The sequence below is a fragment of the Alexandromys fortis genome, unplaced genomic scaffold (assembly GCF_014885135.2).
Source record: "Alexandromys fortis isolate MF-2015 unplaced genomic scaffold, M_Fortis_MF-2015_v1.1 scaffold_63, whole genome shotgun sequence".
Classification (NCBI taxonomy): Eukaryota; Metazoa; Chordata; class Mammalia; order Rodentia; family Cricetidae; genus Alexandromys; species Alexandromys fortis.
Genome location: NW_026067953.1, coordinates 6,393,582 through 6,410,548, shown reverse-complemented (window position 1 = coordinate 6,410,548; position 16,967 = coordinate 6,393,582). Strand labels below are relative to the sequence as shown.

The following is a 16,967-nucleotide window of genomic DNA, read 5'->3' as shown; positions in this document are numbered from 1 at the left end:
TACCATTTCTAGTTCACTCTGCCTCTTGTTTACAGTTCAAGAAGTGAGCCTTCAGCTTCTGCTTAAACTGCAGAACTCATACCTTCTGTTTGCTGCTGTCATATTTTCCCACCGTGGCAGACTCGGCCCTTTAGAACTATAAGCCAAATGAACTCTTTTATAATTTGTTTTGATCGTGATATTTTATCACAATAATAGAAAAGTCATTTGTTATTTTTGTTCAAACTAAAATGTGGGTTATAAGATGTGATGTTGCCATTCCATAAGCTCCAGTCCCAGCTACCTCATGTTTTTGTTGTCATGTCTTCACCATCACGAGGAACTGTGCACTCAATTTGTGAGCCAGCCACAGTGAACGCCTACTGGAGTTGCTTTTGTTGGGCTTTTTTTTTTTTTTTTTCACAACAGCAAGGAAAGTAGCAAATACATGTGGCAATGATGATGATTTCATGTTATTTGACCAATATACATTGTCATATTTTGCTAGTTTGTGCTTGTCTTCATAAGAGACAGCTCTGAAAAAAAGACATAGGAAAGGGATCAATGAAACAGTATTTACAAAGAACAGAACTCATCAGTGAACATTTCTAATGGTAAGGTTTCAAGATCATATTACTTTAAGTTTGGCTTAAAGAGTAAGGAGTTTGAATGCTTTGCTTTCAAATATTTTGAAAAGCTATCTTAAAAAAGAGTAACATTCTTTTTTATATGCTTTGGAATAATATTCTTGTACACTCTACAGATTTGTCACTCATATTAGTTTAATAAAACACTGATTGGCCAGTAGCAAGGCAGGAAGTATAGGCGGGACAACCAGGCTAAGAGAATTCTGGGAAGAGGAAAGGCAGGGAGTCAGTCACCAGCCAAACAAAGAGGAAGCAAGGTGAGAATGCTTTACTGATTAAAAAGTACTAAACCACGTGGCTAAACATAGATAAGAATTATGGGTTAATTTAAGTTGTAAGAGCTAGTTAATAATAAGCTTGAGCAATAGGCCAAACAGTTTATAATTAACATAAACCTTTGTGTGTTTCTTTGGGACTGAATGGCTGTGGGACCAGGTGGGACAGAATACTCCAGTATTTAGGACTTGACCATATCCTAAATTTTCTTTGGGTCCCCATAAGATTATCAGTGCCCCTGGTCAGCAGGAAGTAGCCCAGAAAACTATGCCCACATACCCAAAAACTGGATTATGGATGTTTGTCTTTGTTTAGAGTGTTGGTTACAAGTTGTTATGGATAATGGTCAGAAAAGAAAAGTTAAAATTTTTTGATTAAATTCAGATAGCTTGTTTTGAAAAGAAAAAAAGGGAAATGCTGCAGAATAATGCTCTTGTACACTGTAAAGATTTGTCACTCACATAGATTTAATAAAATTCTGATTGGCCAGTAGTCAGGCAGGAAGTATAGGTGGGTAACCAGACTAAGAGAATTCTGGGAAGAGTCAGTGACCAGCCAGACTCAAAAGCAAAAGTGCCAAGCTACGTACTAAACATAGATACGAATTATGGGTTAATTTAAGTTGTAAGATTGAGCTATTGAGCTATTAGGCCTAACAGTTTATAATTTATACACTGCCTCTGTCTGTTTTTTGGGACTGAACAGCTGCGGCCAGGCAAGACAGAAACTTATATCCAAATGGTATAGAAGGTTCAGTAAATAATATTTAGAACAAAGCTGTTTCTACTCAACATGAAGAACATTTTCTACATTTAGAGCTGATCATCAATGAAATAGTAGGCTGCCTTGCAAATTTTTTTTCTCAGCAGTAATAACACTGGGTTCATTGCACTGTTAGATTGCCTTACTTGCATTGTGGCTTCTGTTTAACAGCTGGTTTCTTATTTATTTCCTGTACTATCAATCATTTAAGGAAATCAGCAGAAGCAGAGCTAAGAGTGTGCACCTAGAAGTTGGGCCAAATGGGTAAATGTGATCATAACTGAGTGAGCAATTTTTTTGTATTGAGTTTCCTCTTCTGTCATTTGAGATGACCATCCAGCCCCTCTTATGGAGGTGTTTTAAGAAATGAAAAAGTTAATTTGTCTAAAGTACCTGATTTTAGTTGCTTATACAATGAACCTGTCGCAGGATCCATACTCTTTTGTCACAGACGATTACGGTGTGCTAGGAAGAAGCTCTTTCCAGTGTTGTGGTGATATAGAAATGATCTTTACATTTCATATACTAGATAGATTTCATAACTTCTAGGACCATAGCATTCTAGAGTGTGGCATCTGGAAGACTGTAAGTTGGGGTAGGTACTGTGTATATTGTAAGGAGCATGGAAACACCAAGACTGGCTGAATAGGACTTTACTTCCTCCCCAGTTTGTGTAGTGGCTTCCTCGGTTGGAAGATAAAGTACATATCATTAGAATGGTTTCTATCTTGGTTTCATTGCTGCTGTACAAAATATGCTGTTCCAATTTCATTCTTTAGGTTGATTTGTTAGCTCCTGAAAGTTGTAATTTTCTTTCTTGATTCACTTCAGCCTTTCTGAGAGCTCAACCTGTAATTATCACACATACTTAAATATAACACAAACTTTTTTCGAAGCTTTTCTGTCTTCCAGGGTATGTTAAACACTATACCATTGGCTTATTATAATCTAGAAAATCAGGTTTCTAGCATTCAGGAGGAATTGGTTTTTTTTTTATTTATTTATAGGTGGAGTGATCCTGGGAGTCACTACTTACATTTGAATCAGGACGGTGCTACCATTGCTTTCTCTCTCTCTCTCTCTCTCTCTCTCTCTCTCTCTCTCTCTCTCTTGAAAATGTCATAATTATCTTGGGAACTTCTAAGAAAGAGATAGGGAGTGAGGGAGCAAGGAAGAAGCTATAGAGTAGAGTCCCTTTTTTTCTGGGATCCATGATCCAGAATCCTGAGGAGGGAGGACTCCTTTGCCAGTCAGGAAGTAGATGGGTACAGGGCTCACTTTAAGCACACACTTGTTCATTTATTTATCTTTTCTCTAGATCAAGTCTTCTGGTCAGTTCCTTAGTTTCTCTGAACTCATTTCCTTATCTCTGAAATAGAACTACTGAAAATACCCACTTCACTGGTGAGGATTAAGTGAAAAGTGAATCCATATGTAGAGGGTGTGTTTAGTGAGAGCCTGGCATGGGCTATTCCATCTCAAGTGTTGGAATAGTTCCCACAGGATTAGTCTAATCTAGCATTGGTCTCTGGCATATCAAGTGTCAGTACTGATCTAGTTCTTTTTTTTTTTTTTTTTTTTTTTTTGTTTTTCGAGACAGGGTTTCTCTGTGGCTTTGGAGCCTGTCCTGGAACTAGCTCTCTAGACCAGGTCTCGAACTCACAGAGATCCGCCTGCCTCTGCCTCCCAAGTGCTGGGATTAAAGGCGTGCGCCATCATCGCCCAGCCTGATCTAGTTCTTAAAGAACAGAACTGAATCACAGAGTGGAGAGCTTTTTCCGTAAAGCTTTCTTACTTTAGTAGATGACTGATAATCGAATTCTGGGTTAAATACAGGGAGCTATGAGCAAGGTAATAGTAGCTGTGACCTGGATCAAAACTGAGCCCAACTCATAGTGATCTGAATAAAGCATTTAATTCCTGAAATAGAATTGAGCATTACCATTCCAAGACTCATTTGAATTTCACAGCCCTCTCTCTCCCCTTTTTCCTCCTTTCCTTCTTTCTCCCTCCTCCTCTTCTCCTCCTCCTCTTTCCTGCCCCGTCTTCCTTCCACCCCCCTGTCCTCCTTGGGGAAATAAATTCAGGGAAGCTGTTCTTCCCACAAAGCTCTAATTCTTCAACTTGGAGGAGCAGCATCACATACAGGATTGTGCCTCCTATAAACTTCACTTATGAAACATGATGAGAATGGCCCAGGGAGCCGTAAATTATTATGGTCTAGAGATTTAAGGGGTTTCTGTCTATATTCTATTTATTTTAATGTTTGTTAACTGTAAAGATCTCCTTTGTTTTATACAATGTCTGTTTATGTTGCTTTGCTTCTAAAAGAATAAATGTAGTGGAATGCTTGAAGTACTTAATTTATTTGTGTGTATTAGATTCTTACTAAGAACTGCATTGGAGCACTGGAGAGATGGCTCAGTGTGGTTAAAGTGCTTCTAACACAAGTGTGAGGGCCAGAGTTTGGAGCTCCAGAACCCACATAAATGCCTGCTTGGCTTTGTGACCTGCCTGTAATTCCAGCAAGATTGAAAGGTGGACAGAGGATTCCAAGAGCAAACTGGCTAGCAAAACTAGCGGTATTGGTGAATTCTGAATTTTATTGAGAGACTACCTAAATGATTAAGGTGGAAGAACAATCAAAGATGATTCCTGACATCAATTTCTGACCTCCATATGCATGTGAACAAGCATGTTCACATACATGCAAACAAGCATACACATGAAGATGGAAAAGGAAAAGAAAAACAACTCTTGGAGACTGGAAATAATGATAGTCATCTATCTGGAATCCCAGACATTAGGAAACTGAGATAGAAGGACATAAGGTCAAGGCCAGGCTGGGGCACATACTGAGACCCTGTCTTAAAAATAAACAAATAAATAAATCAAAAAGGAAGGAAGAAAATGAAGAGTGAAATCCAGTAGCAACTATATACTTCAAGGTTTTATCTGATGTTGAAAATGTCCTACTTGTTCCTGAATTGGACTGTGGTTAGCTGACCATAGTAACAGTTAGTTTCTCAGACCTAAAAATATTGAGAAGAGAATAACATTTAGAGTCAAAGCAGAACTTCATCAGCAGTGGCTAAATATGTAAATACTGGGAGTTAGACCTAGAAATATCTTTGGTAAAAGGCTGAAGAAATTATCAAAGAGCTATTTGAAATAGCACTGAGCATGCTTTTCCCTTGAAAGAGTGTTTGTGTGTGTGTTGGCTGGGTACATTAATTTTATTTTTATAAATTACCACTCTGCCAATGTAGCATTTTAATTCTTTTTTTTTCCAGCTTATGGAAAATTTTTTTCTTTTCTTTTTCAGCTTATGGGAAAGTATTTCTAGTTCGCAAAATAAGCGGTCATGATGCTGGAAAGCTGTATGCCATGAAAGTTTTGAAAAAGGCAACAATAGTTCAAAAGGCTAAAACTACAGAGCATACAAGGACAGAACGGCAAGTTCTGGAGCACATTAGACAGTCACCATTTTTGGTGACATTGCACTATGCTTTCCAGACAGAGACTAAACTTCATCTCATCTTAGGTAAGTGTCCATTGTCATACTTTCTATGAGAACATTTTTCTTTAGGTCTTGAGGCAACATAGTATGGACTTAGAAGAAATTGTTTTGTCTCTCATTCATCTCTTTGTGGTGGCATTTCTGTTAGAATCTTGCTTTGGAAGTGAGACCCCTGGCGTAAAGTAATTTGTATACCTCTGTTCCATACTCCATTATTATTCAATGTGCATCCAAGAGAATGCAAGGAACTTGATGGCCAAGTGGGTTCCGATTTGTACTTTAGCTTTCAAGAGTATGTAGGTTTAGGCTAACGTAGGAGATAGCTATGGAAGCCAATAGTTAGGCCATTCTCTATCTGTCTCTCTGTCTTGTCTCTCTGTTTCTCTGTGTGTGTGTGTCTCTGTCTCTGTTTCTGTCTCTCTCTGGATCAGGATGTAGCACTCGCAGTTACTGCTCCAGTGCCTGCCTGTATACTTTCCATACTCCCTGCCTTGATGATGATGATGAACTAAACTTATAAAACTGTATGCAAGCCCCCAATTCTTTTGTAAGAGTTGCCTTGATTATGATGTTTCCTCACAGAAATAGAACAGTGAATAATACATTTCCTAATTAATATATTTTCATTTTACTCAATATTCAGTTGTTTAATTTATCTATAGCTGTCCAACAAACCACCTAGAATGGAGTAGCTAAACAATGACATATTTTCCCAAGATTTTGGAAAGCTGGGAAGGGCATTTCTCTGTTGTTTTAGGCTGTTGTCATTTACATGGTATGTAGTAGAAGAGCTAGCCTGTTCAGAAGATCCATGGTAGAGTTTCGTATTTGAGAATTGGTGCCATTGTTCACTAGGCCAACTTGTTTCTCTCCAATGTGGCTTCCCAACCTTTAGTACCAGTAGAAGTCAGCTTCTTGGTACTGGCAGCCTGAGAGTAGCATAGGAATGTTGCTGAGAGTGGAATGAATGCACAGCCCTTCTAGGAACTCAGGTAGTCTTCTGCCAACACATGTGGTCATCTGACAAACAAGTCTGTGTTCAGACATGACATATTACAAAGGGTTTGTTCAGTCCAGAAAAACTTCCTTGCCTATGTCTTTTAGATTATTTTTACTTCTACTGAATTTCAGTATTTGTGAAGTTAGATAGAAAGGCTAAATAGATTGAAGTTAGACATTTGGGGCTGGACTATATAGTAGGAATGTTTATATTGTAAAGCATTAAGTGAAATCTGTTATCTGGTTGTTACTAATTCAGAGTGCTGGAATTGGATTAGTAGATAACAATATGAGTGCTTCATTATAATCTGATATTTTTCCCCTTAAAAGTAAGTTGTTCTGTGTGTTATTTTGAAACTATATGATTAGCGTACTAAAACGTCATTAATATAACAAAAAATTATGTCAGCTTCATATCAATTCATAAAGATTTTCCTTTTAAATTTCTGCATTGTGTTCTTGCAGTTCCTTATGACTGCATTCTTAAGTTTTTGTGTGTAGTTTTGTCTTATGTTATTCTTTCAGGATTTAACTTATACATAGACTGTTTTCAAGTTTCATAGAAAAATCATTTGAGCAGAATCTGTATTTTAACCATCTGTGATTGTGTCAAATGTTCTTCCATTGCATGCTTGTGTGTATTTCTTTACAGAGTGCATCACCAAATTTCTGGATTTTTGTACATCTTTTAAATGAGGAGGAGTGTGTCATTGTAGCATAAACGTTTTAAAATTTTCCCTCCTGAGGCTGGCATCTTTTTATATTCTTGAAGAGCCACATGATATGTTCTCAGTTTGTATAGCTCTGAGAATTGCTTATTTGTACTCTTTGCTCATTTTTTCTCAGTTTCTAGGATCTCTTAGAAAGATTATCCATTTGTGATAAATATTTCCACATTTTTCATTTTTTAACTTTGTTTACAATACTTTTATCAAACAAATTTTATATATAGTAGAATTTATTTTTAAAATTATCCTTATGGCCCTCAATTTTGAGTCATAATTGAAAGACTTTCTGTTCTCTTAAGTATATAAAGGAATTTACTGGTTTCTTTTTTCTTTAGTATTTACATGGTTCTTGTTTTTGTGTGGAGAACTTTGATCCAAGTAGAGTTTTTGTTTGAGTAGGACAAGAAGTAAGGATCTAGCTTTTTAGATGGCCACTCAGTTTTTCTGCATTACTAAGAGAAAAGCTCATTCTTTTCCCTGACTTGTGCTGCAACCTTTTTCATCCATGACTGTCTGTTTGGATATGTTTCTTAACCTTCTCTCCTGTTTGGCTTATTGAATAATGCCAGAGCACCATACTGGAATTCCTTTAGCAGTACAATCAATGTATTTTAGTATTCAGTAATGTCAGTTCCCCAATGACTCTTGCTTTTTATTGCTCATATTTAGAACTTTATGGAAGGCTATTTCCTGTCCTTTTCAACATGAGCTTTATAGTAAAATTGTTTTGTTCTAGGCAAAGAAAATCTTGTTAGTGGGTTTTATTGTCATTTCTTTAAATTAAAAAATTAACTTTGAGCACACTGACATTTTGGTGATACTGGTTAGTCCTGTTCAAGAAGATGGACTGTCCTTGCCTATAGGAATCTGCTTCTAAGATCTTCAAGAGTGGTTAAACATTTTCTTTCAACTTGTGTATCTTGGATTAATATTGAACTTGCCATCATTGCTATCGTAAACAGCACCTGCTGTATCTTATAGCTGAAGGACTCTACTTTTTTACAGTAATTTTATACCTTGAGATCTTACTGTGTTGTTCCTTCTCAGTCTGCCCTAAGACATGTTGGTGTCTGTGACTTTTCTCTCTTCTTTTCCTGAACATTTAACTCAAGGAGATTTATAGCCATCCCTGCTGTTTTTCAGGATGTTTTAGAGATTCAAATCTAGGCTAACATCAAATCATGGCTCACTGCAGAGTGCTTGACATGGCTTACTCCAAGGGGATAAAATTTGCTTGGTTGGCACAGGCTTCTCCAAATAAGATCATTATAATGATAGTATCTTACCAGATGCTATCCGTGACATTTGAATTTAGTTATGGAATATACTAGCATTTCTAACAGAATTGAGTGTGTATGATTGCTTCCCACAATAAGCTTTAATTATAATTATCTCTCATTTGTTTATGTTCTATCTGCCATTCTCTAAATCAGTAGGCAGTACTTTTTCCTGACCAGTAAAGGGCCAGATGGTAACTATTTTAAGCTTTGCAGGCTTTTCGGTCTCTTTGACCATAGATTGTAGTAAACAAATAGGCATAGTACAGTTCCAATAAAAATTTTACTTATAGGATTAGTAGTGAACTAGATTTGCCCTCCGAGTTATTATTTGATAGCCCTTGCTCTAAATCCATCTCTTGAAAGTGTGTGTGTGTACATGTACATACTTGCACACACATGTGGAAGGCAGAGGTTGTTGACATTAGGTATTGTCCACAATCTATCTCCACCTTATATTTTGAGACAGGGTCTTTCACTGAACCTGGATCTATTTCATCAATTAGGCAAGACTAGGGATTCAAAAGGCCCCATAGGGATTCTTTTGTCTTGGCTTCCCCAGCTCTAGGATTACAGGTATGTGCTTCCATGTCTGCTTTTTTTTTTTTGGTTTTTCGAGACAGGGTTTCTCTGTAGCTTTGGTGCCTGTCCTGGAACTAGCTCTTGTAGACCAGGCTGGCCTCGAACTCCNTAAGAGGGAACTTGGCTGTTTCTCTTTAGCTGAGTTTCAACCTTATAGAAACCTTATAGACTATACTCCGTTAGCTAGTTTGTGAGGAGGATGAGGAAGAGGCTTAAGAATGAATGGTTGCTGTCTGGGCATGGCATAGTTCAGCCCCAAACTGCAACAATTCATGGAGGAGGGAACAATGGTAGAAAAAGACAGATGTACATTTGCAGAACTCATTTGATATATAAGACATTTTTTGCCACTGAAAGAGAGAACCTGACTCCTGACAGTGGTCCTCTGACCCTCCTGACATATGATATAGTATGCATGTCCTCTCTCTCTCTCTCTCTCTCTCTCTCTCTCTCTCTCTCTCTCTCTCTCTCTCTCTCTCTCACACACACACACACACACACACACACACACACACACACGGTGGAGTTTTCCCCTTTGTATTTCTTGCAGCTTTTCCAAATCTTACAACATGGACAGCTTACTCCTTTATAACTTTTTCTCTACCTATGTTGATACAAGAAATATAAAAACATTTTCATCTATTCTTCTCTTTTTTAGAACTCATTATTTCAACAGAAGTTGGAATTTTATGTGGGAAATAATCTGAACAAAACAGTTTCTCTTTTAGTAGTGTCTGAAAAGTCAGCTGATCTTTGGCTTTAATAATCAGTCAGATTAATCATCAGGACTCATTATACATTAAAGAAGCAAATTACAAGTGTATTTACAAGGGTGATGCCTAGGAACATTCTTAGTAAATGCTACATCAGTCTTGTAGGCAGTTCTTTGCTCATGTGTTATCATTTCAATAGGAGTTGGATGTTTAAGACATTAGAGTTCCCTTTTGAGTTTTAGTTTCATCTCAGAAATTGCAAAGGTGTTGATGATTGATGATGGTAACAATGGTTCATTGTGCATTGTAGTCACTAATGTCACAGAACAGACAGGAACTGCTGACAGACGTTCCTCCTTTTAAGTTAATACAACTAATTCTCAAGACTGAGCACGCTTTCTGTGGTGACTGTGATGAAGACTGAGCACTCTTTCTGTGGTGACTGTGATGAACTGTAAGGAGACATCGTATGAGGGGGCACACGAAACTTGAAACAGGAAGGGTAGTGTGTGTGACTGGAGAGTGAAAGCAGAATAGTCTTTTCCTTGAAAGCAGGAGGTTGTTGGTGTCAGCTGTCAAGTAGGCTTGTGGAAGCTGAGAACAGGACATCTCTGAAGCAGCTCTCTGGCTCCACCTGTGGTTCTTCCCCTGCATCCTCAGTAGGAAGATGCAGTGAGGCAATTCTGTAGTTCTCAGCAGAACTTTAAACCCCATTGCATTTCTCCACTTGCTAATAAGAGCAAATGAATTAGAGAACGGCGGGGAGATTTCTGGGTTCAACATTAAGTGGTGTGTACAAAGGTCATGAAAGCCTGTAAGTGTGCTCCACCAAAAGGAACATGCCTTTTCCCTTTCAGCGAGGGAGGTAGCCTCTTTGCTCAAATACAAGGGCTTGCTAGAAATACTAAGAGTGCCAGGAGAGTGCTCGATTTGGCAGCACATACACTAAAATTGGAACGCTACTGAGAAGATTAGCATGGCCTCTGCGCAACAATGATAGGCAAATTCTTCAAGTATTCCATATTTTTAAAAAGAGTGCTAGGAGAAAAAGTTGTTAGAGATACAACTGAATTTGACTTTTTTGTTTTGAAATGTACCAAATTAATAAATAGTTTATGCTTCAAAGACAAAATTTTGATTGTGTCATTTTAACCTAAAAAATACTATGTTTTTTATTTATAGAAAGTAACTTTGTTTGCAGTGGCTGTTCTCTGTTTAATACACACTTGAAAAGTTTGATTTATGTTAGCTGTTCTTCAGAATTACCCTGTAGACTATGGTTACTTATTTGTTTTAAGGTTTTTTAATTTGACAGTTTTCATACTTGTATATAATGAATTTTAATTATTCTCACCTCCGCATATTACCTTCCTTATTCTCCCCAGCTTCTTTCACTGAAACCTTTCTTTTTCCCAATAAGCCTCCTTCCTACTTTATGTCTTTTAATGTATGTGATGCAGTGAATTTACATGGGGCTTCTGCATGAGCATGGTTGGAAGGTCATTTACTAGGCAACTTTATATGACCAAAGAGAGTGGTGCTCATTTTCCCAGCCACCATTAACTCAGTAATCCCTCAGGGAGGGATGTGACCTCATAAGCTCTTACCCATATGTGTGATGAAGTTTTCATGATCCTAATATCTTGTACAGGTAGCTGTAGCTAAAGTGAGCCCATGAGTACATAGGTCTGTCATGTTCAGGAGACATGGTTTTGCATCAGACTTCCCCAATATGGCTTTTTTTTTTTTGCCCTTTCTTCTATTATGTTCCCTTAATCTTGGGGGTATGTTTGTATGTATGTGTACTTGTCCTTTCAACAACTGAGCACTCCATAGTCACTTTCTCTGCACTTGAACTAAGTGTGAGTCCTAATATTTTAACTGTGTCCACTATAAAAACAAGAGTGCAAAGATAAGTATTTAGAAGGCAGTTTGGTACAATGTTTACTTAGCAAAATAGTAATAGTAAGTTCTCCCTTGGACCTGTGGTATCCATACCATGGGTTCATGGCTGGATTTATAATACTAGTCAAGACTTCATTCTGTGGAGCAGGTCTTAAATCCAATGTTTCCCCCAAAGCATTCAGGCCAATATTACAACAATCGTGCCAGATTGATTGTTTATCTTTGCCTAAGATTCTTGATAATTTCTCTTCTATGAACCTTCACAGAATCTCTTCTACCTAAAGCTTCATCACCTTCTTTCTGTCTGTAATGGCTTATCTGACTTCACTGGAAATAAATTCACAAACTCAAATTTTCTTCACTCTCCTTCTTTATTTAAGATTATTTGGATCTGGGAACTGCCTCATAGATTGACAGTGAGCAAGGATGTAGATTGGGAATTGGGATGGTTAGTGTTAATTGTCTGCTTGATAGAATCTCTTGGAAGATGGGCCTCCAGACATGCCTATGGGGAATTATATTGATTATACTGATATGGGAAGACACACCCACTGTGGGTAGCACCATTTCATGGACAGACTCCTAAACTGCACAAATGTAGAAAGTGAGCTGAGCAGCAGCATGTAACCAGGTACTTCAAGTTCCCACACCTTGACTTCCCCACTATAAACTATACCCTTGAACTATGAACCAGAATAAATCCTGTCCTCTTAAAGTTGCTTTTGCAGAAGTATTTTTATCATGGCAATAGGAAAAGAAATTAAGATACTGATAATAGCAGGAATTACAACTTTTATAGAACACACTGATATTGAATATAAATGGCTTCTACCTTTAAGAAAAAGTGGTTTTATTTTTAATTATGTGGATGTATGTGTGGATTTGTGCATGTGGATGCAGTACCCAGAAAGTGCAGATGAGGAGTTCAGACCCTTGGGAGCTGGAGTTTTAGGTAGTTGATAACATCCTGATGCCTGAAGTGGAAACTAGAAACTGAACTTGGCTCCTCTGCAAGAACAGTTATGTGCTTTTAGCCACTGACCATCATATCAACCCTAGCTTCTGCTTTTTTTTTTTTAATTAAAACTGGTAGTATTTACCAAATTCAATATGTAAATATATTGTGACTCAGCAATCCATTTTTCAGATTCTGACCTACTGAATAATACCTGCCCAACTGGATAAAATATATCTTGAAGACATTTTTGTCAATATTCTCTTACTCTTAACTATTACAATAATGAGAATGTCAATACAATTGTAGGTTTTCTGTAGGCCAGAAAATCTTAGATTTGTTTTACCAGAATCACAAAGGAGAAAGGTTTGATAGGAATGTGACAAATATTTTTGTTGGTTTGTTTTTGTTTTTTCGAGACAGGGTTTCTCTGTATCTTTGGAGCCTGTCCTGGAACTAGCTCTTGTAGACCAGGCTGGCCTCGAACTCACAAAGATCTACCTGCCTCTGCCTCCCGAGTGCTGGGATTAAAGGCATGCGCCACCACCGCCCAGCATGTGACAAATATTTTTGTTGGGTTTTTTTGTTTTGTTTTGTTTTTGTTTTTCAAGACAGGGTTTCTCTGTGTAACAGCCCTAGCTGTTCTGGAACTCAGTATGTAGACCAGGCTGCCTCAGGATCATAGAGATCCGCCTGCCTCTGCCTCCTGAGTACTAGTACTAGGATTAAGGACATTCACCACCGCCGCTGGCATAACAAATATTTTTATACTCACTTTTAGATGTTTTACTATTTACTTGCCACTGGGCACCATGCTGGATATTTTTATATATTAGTTCATAAGTCTTTGCCAGCAGCCATGAAAGAATTGGTGTATCATTGTTATAATAAAGAAAGGTGTCTTGAGCTAACTGGCTGGCATCTGAAGAAATAATGTGGCATTTGTGTGCTCAGCTCCTTTGTTACGTTCATGTATCAGAAGAGGCAGCTTTATTTAATAGCTGACTGTGAAAAACGATCTGTTACTTTCCTTTATCTTTCTCAGTTTACTCTTCTTATTTACTCCTTAATAAGATTTTTTGTCATATTGTTATGTTTGGGTCACTCCATTGCTTTTACTTTACTTGAAATGGGTGTTATACATATTAATTAGATTTTGGTTTTTGTCTGTGACAACTAGGTTTATAAGGAGGACAGTTTTGTTTCAGCTCCTACATCCAGTCTGTTATTGCTAACTTCATTGCATCTCGGCCTGTAGTGAGGCTTAACATCATGGTGGAAGGGCGTGGTAGAAAAGTACTCTTCACTTTTAGTATCCAGGAAGCAGAGAACAGTAACAAGAAGGGGCCACAGCCAAGATACACTTGTCAAAGACATGACCACAGCAATACATCTAACCAGGCTCCACCTTGTACCGCCTTCCCATAGTTTTATTCAGATTTTTAATTAATCAGTGAATTATTGGACTATTAATAATTAGATTTCTCATGATCTAGTGCACTTTGGAAATGCCTGCATAGACTTACCTAGAGGTATGCTGTAGTGTAATCTAGGCATCTCTCAGTCCAATCAAATTGACAGTCAAGATTAACTATGACATACTCAACTCTGAAGTCAGGCTTTCGGGCTAATCTGTCCAGCCTTTCTCCTCTCCCACTCAGTCTCCTCTCTTCTGCTTTGCTACCTGTGCTAAATTATACTGAGCTAAATTATTCCCTGGCTCCTCTGTAAATATACGTTTCCTACTTAAACATTTCTCTATTTGAAAACTATTTCAGCATCTCCTAGCTGAGTGTGCCAGATGCAATACTTGATTTCCCCAGCCCTCTGCTGTCCCACTTTTCCTGGAGTTGTTTGACTTAAATGAAATGATGTCTGTAAAATGCTTAGTGCCATCCCTGACAGATAATGATCATCAGTGTAGCTGTATCAAAATAAAGTTGAGAAAAGTACAAAATGGAACAAGAACATCTTGTTGTGGTATAAAGAAGAGTGTAATGGGGGCAGAAGCAAAGCTCTCCCTTGTGGAATAATACTGACAAAGAGAAGGAGAGAGGGAGTTATAAAATCAACACTCCACACTAACGTGAGTGGGTGATAGTTTAGTGAGAAACAGTATAGTTTTGCATAATCTCAGCTCATATCTTCATAGTTTTCCAGTTGATTACAAGGGAAAACATAGTAACTTTATAGTGGAGAAACCTGGCAATCAGTACTTTGATGATTCTAAATTAATGACATGATCAAAATTAGTTGGGAAAACGAATCCATACTCCCATGTGGCCTAGGAAGATAACATCATCTGCTAATATTTGTTGTAGGCATTTATACTTTCGTCTGATCATGGCAGAACATCGCACAGTGAGGACTGGCCCACACCAAAGGATGTTTCCTCTTAAACAGTCAGGGACAAGAAAAGAAAGGCAGAAGCTTCCATCTATCTGTTACATAAGCTCTGTGCAGTGTGTTCTTGAACTGGATTTTAGAGTGGAATAAAGTCACCACAAAGAACATTAGGCAAATGACACAGTTTAATTGGGAAATCTAGATATGGTAATGCTGTTTTATCATGTGGTTATGTGAGAGAATGCCTCTGGAAAGTTTTACAAGTCAAGAACAGTGTTTTCAGCTGGCTCAGGAAAGATGTGCACATATGTAAGAGCAGAGAAGAGAATTCCACAGCAAATGAACAAAATGTGTGTTGGGTTTTCATAGTTGGTTCATGGGATTCTTGTTACTGTTACACAGTTTTGGTAAATTTGAAGTTGTAGAAAGCTGAACTTTTGTTTTTGGTTGCTTGATTCATTTTGTTTTTATAAAGTCATAGTTGAGGCATTAAAATATAGGAGAAACTTTAATAGTTTCTTATTTATGATGGAGTAATGGATTGTTTTCTCAGCCTTCTAAAGACAGGAACAGTTTGAGAGTACTTCTCACGCCTCATACTGTAGACCTGTAAACAGGGTGCAAATTTTCTAAAATCATGTTTCTCATGTTCGTAGCTTTTTGCTGTCTGACTTTGTCCCGAAGTCACAATAGCATAACAAGAAAGATGTATATATTATAGATCTATTATATTATTTTGATGGATTACACAATATTTCTCACAACTGACCATTTGATTGTACTTGCTTTTAAACAATATGAGACTCTAATCTCTGGTAAGAACTGAGAATGTAGCACCTTTCTGTTACCCATTTCACCTCTGTTTGAACACGCAGGTGGATTAAAATGATAGTTTCAGGAGAAGTTAAAGAAGGTTTGCAAGGCTGCAGATATTCTTGCAGGCAAAGTCAAGTCCTGTTTGGTTTTTTCTCCAAAAACACACAGCTCTGTTTTCACTGTTGTAAGACACAAGTTGCTGCCCTTGAATTATCCAAGCTAAAAGTCTGCCACTGAATATTGTTTCACACAGCATTAGAAAGAAAAAAAAGATTTAAACTGAGAATAGTGGCCCGCATACCTGTTCTTAGCACTTGGGAAGCTGACTTAGGGTGACTTTTAGGAATTCAAGGGTACCCTGAGCCACATAGCAAGTACCAGGTCAGCCAACACTCCTTAGAAAAGATTTAATCTCAGTATTTACTATAGCTCTTTTTTTTAAATCCTGCATATAATCCCCATAGAATGCCTGCTCTAGGGATCTTTGACTTCAGATGAGCCTTCAAAAATTTAACTGGGACAAGCATATAATATAGTGAAGTTATATGACCAAGATATGTAGGATTACATGAACTAAATTATTTAAATATTAGAAGGTAGATAGTTGATCTTCAGGTGGTTCTTCTGACAGTAATTAGCAAGGCCAACATTCTGAGAAGGGAAGAAATAGCAGAGCAGAGAAGGTGGAAAGGAAATTCGCCCAGGGAGCATATAAAACAGTGTGTCTAGAGGGGTCCTGCTGCTCGGCTTCATCACCCTTATTCATTACCTGACCAGATGTATGACTCGGGGCAGTTTAACTTTCAAGTTTCCTTTTCTTTGACAACCACTGTATTTTCTCTAATACTATAGTATTATTTTAATAGTACCTACTTTATAGTATTATACAGATCAGATTTTTTCCTTTCTAAATAGAACTAGTACAAAATAAGTGTTCAGTGTCTGTAGTTGCTATTCTTAGGCTAGCCTCAGAAGCAGTGAGTTGTGTTTAGGCTAGCCTAGACTGAGACTATACACCAGAGCTAGACACCAGACTGACTGAGTTCCTTTCAAAAGTGCTATCCCGGATTCTAGGGAAGTTGCTACTTTTGTGCAGGCATCAGTAGCCAAGAGTATGTACTGACAGTACTACTCATTCCATGTTGTGATTTTATTTTGTTGTTGATTATAGTATAAATTGATAATCATAGAGGTAAAAGCTGAAGAATTGTGGAAAAAAAAAACCTAAGAAGTCACATGCTGTTCCTGACAGTGTTCATTTAATAAGAAACTAAAACCAGCTTTGGCTTAAACAAAACAGACGAAACAAAAAATAAACAACTCAGGCTTGCAGCTTGTGCCAGAAGCCAATAGAGACTTACAAAGAAATTTCTAAAAATCAGATGGATCCATAATTTATTGGGAAATTACTCAGGGCAGATGACCTGGCTTGGGTAAGCATCCACCCAGCAGATGGACATGT

The 16,967-nt window shown here is 37.7% G+C and overlaps 1 protein-coding gene and 1 non-coding gene across 8 annotated transcripts in view; both read left to right on the top strand.

The window, feature by feature from the left end:
- Rps6ka5 (ribosomal protein S6 kinase A5) overlaps nucleotides 1-16,967 on the top strand; it is a 170,349-nt gene that overhangs the window by 70,838 nt on the left and 82,544 nt on the right. For 5 of the 7 annotated variants that reach the window (XM_050151453.1, XM_050151452.1, XM_050151451.1 and 2 more), the window contains one exon: nucleotides 4,990-5,208. In XM_050151453.1, coding sequence (XP_050007410.1) covers nucleotides 4,990-5,208 — 219 coding nt within the window. Of the gene's footprint in view, nucleotides 1-4,989; nucleotides 5,209-16,967 lie in introns of those variants that run through there. The other 2 variants (XM_050151456.1, XM_050151457.1) reach the window with 2 other exon arrangements.
- LOC126507291 (U6 spliceosomal RNA) lies at nucleotides 10,405-10,511 on the top strand. The gene has a single exon (XR_007593474.1). It is a non-coding gene; the product is annotated as a U6 spliceosomal RNA (small nuclear RNA).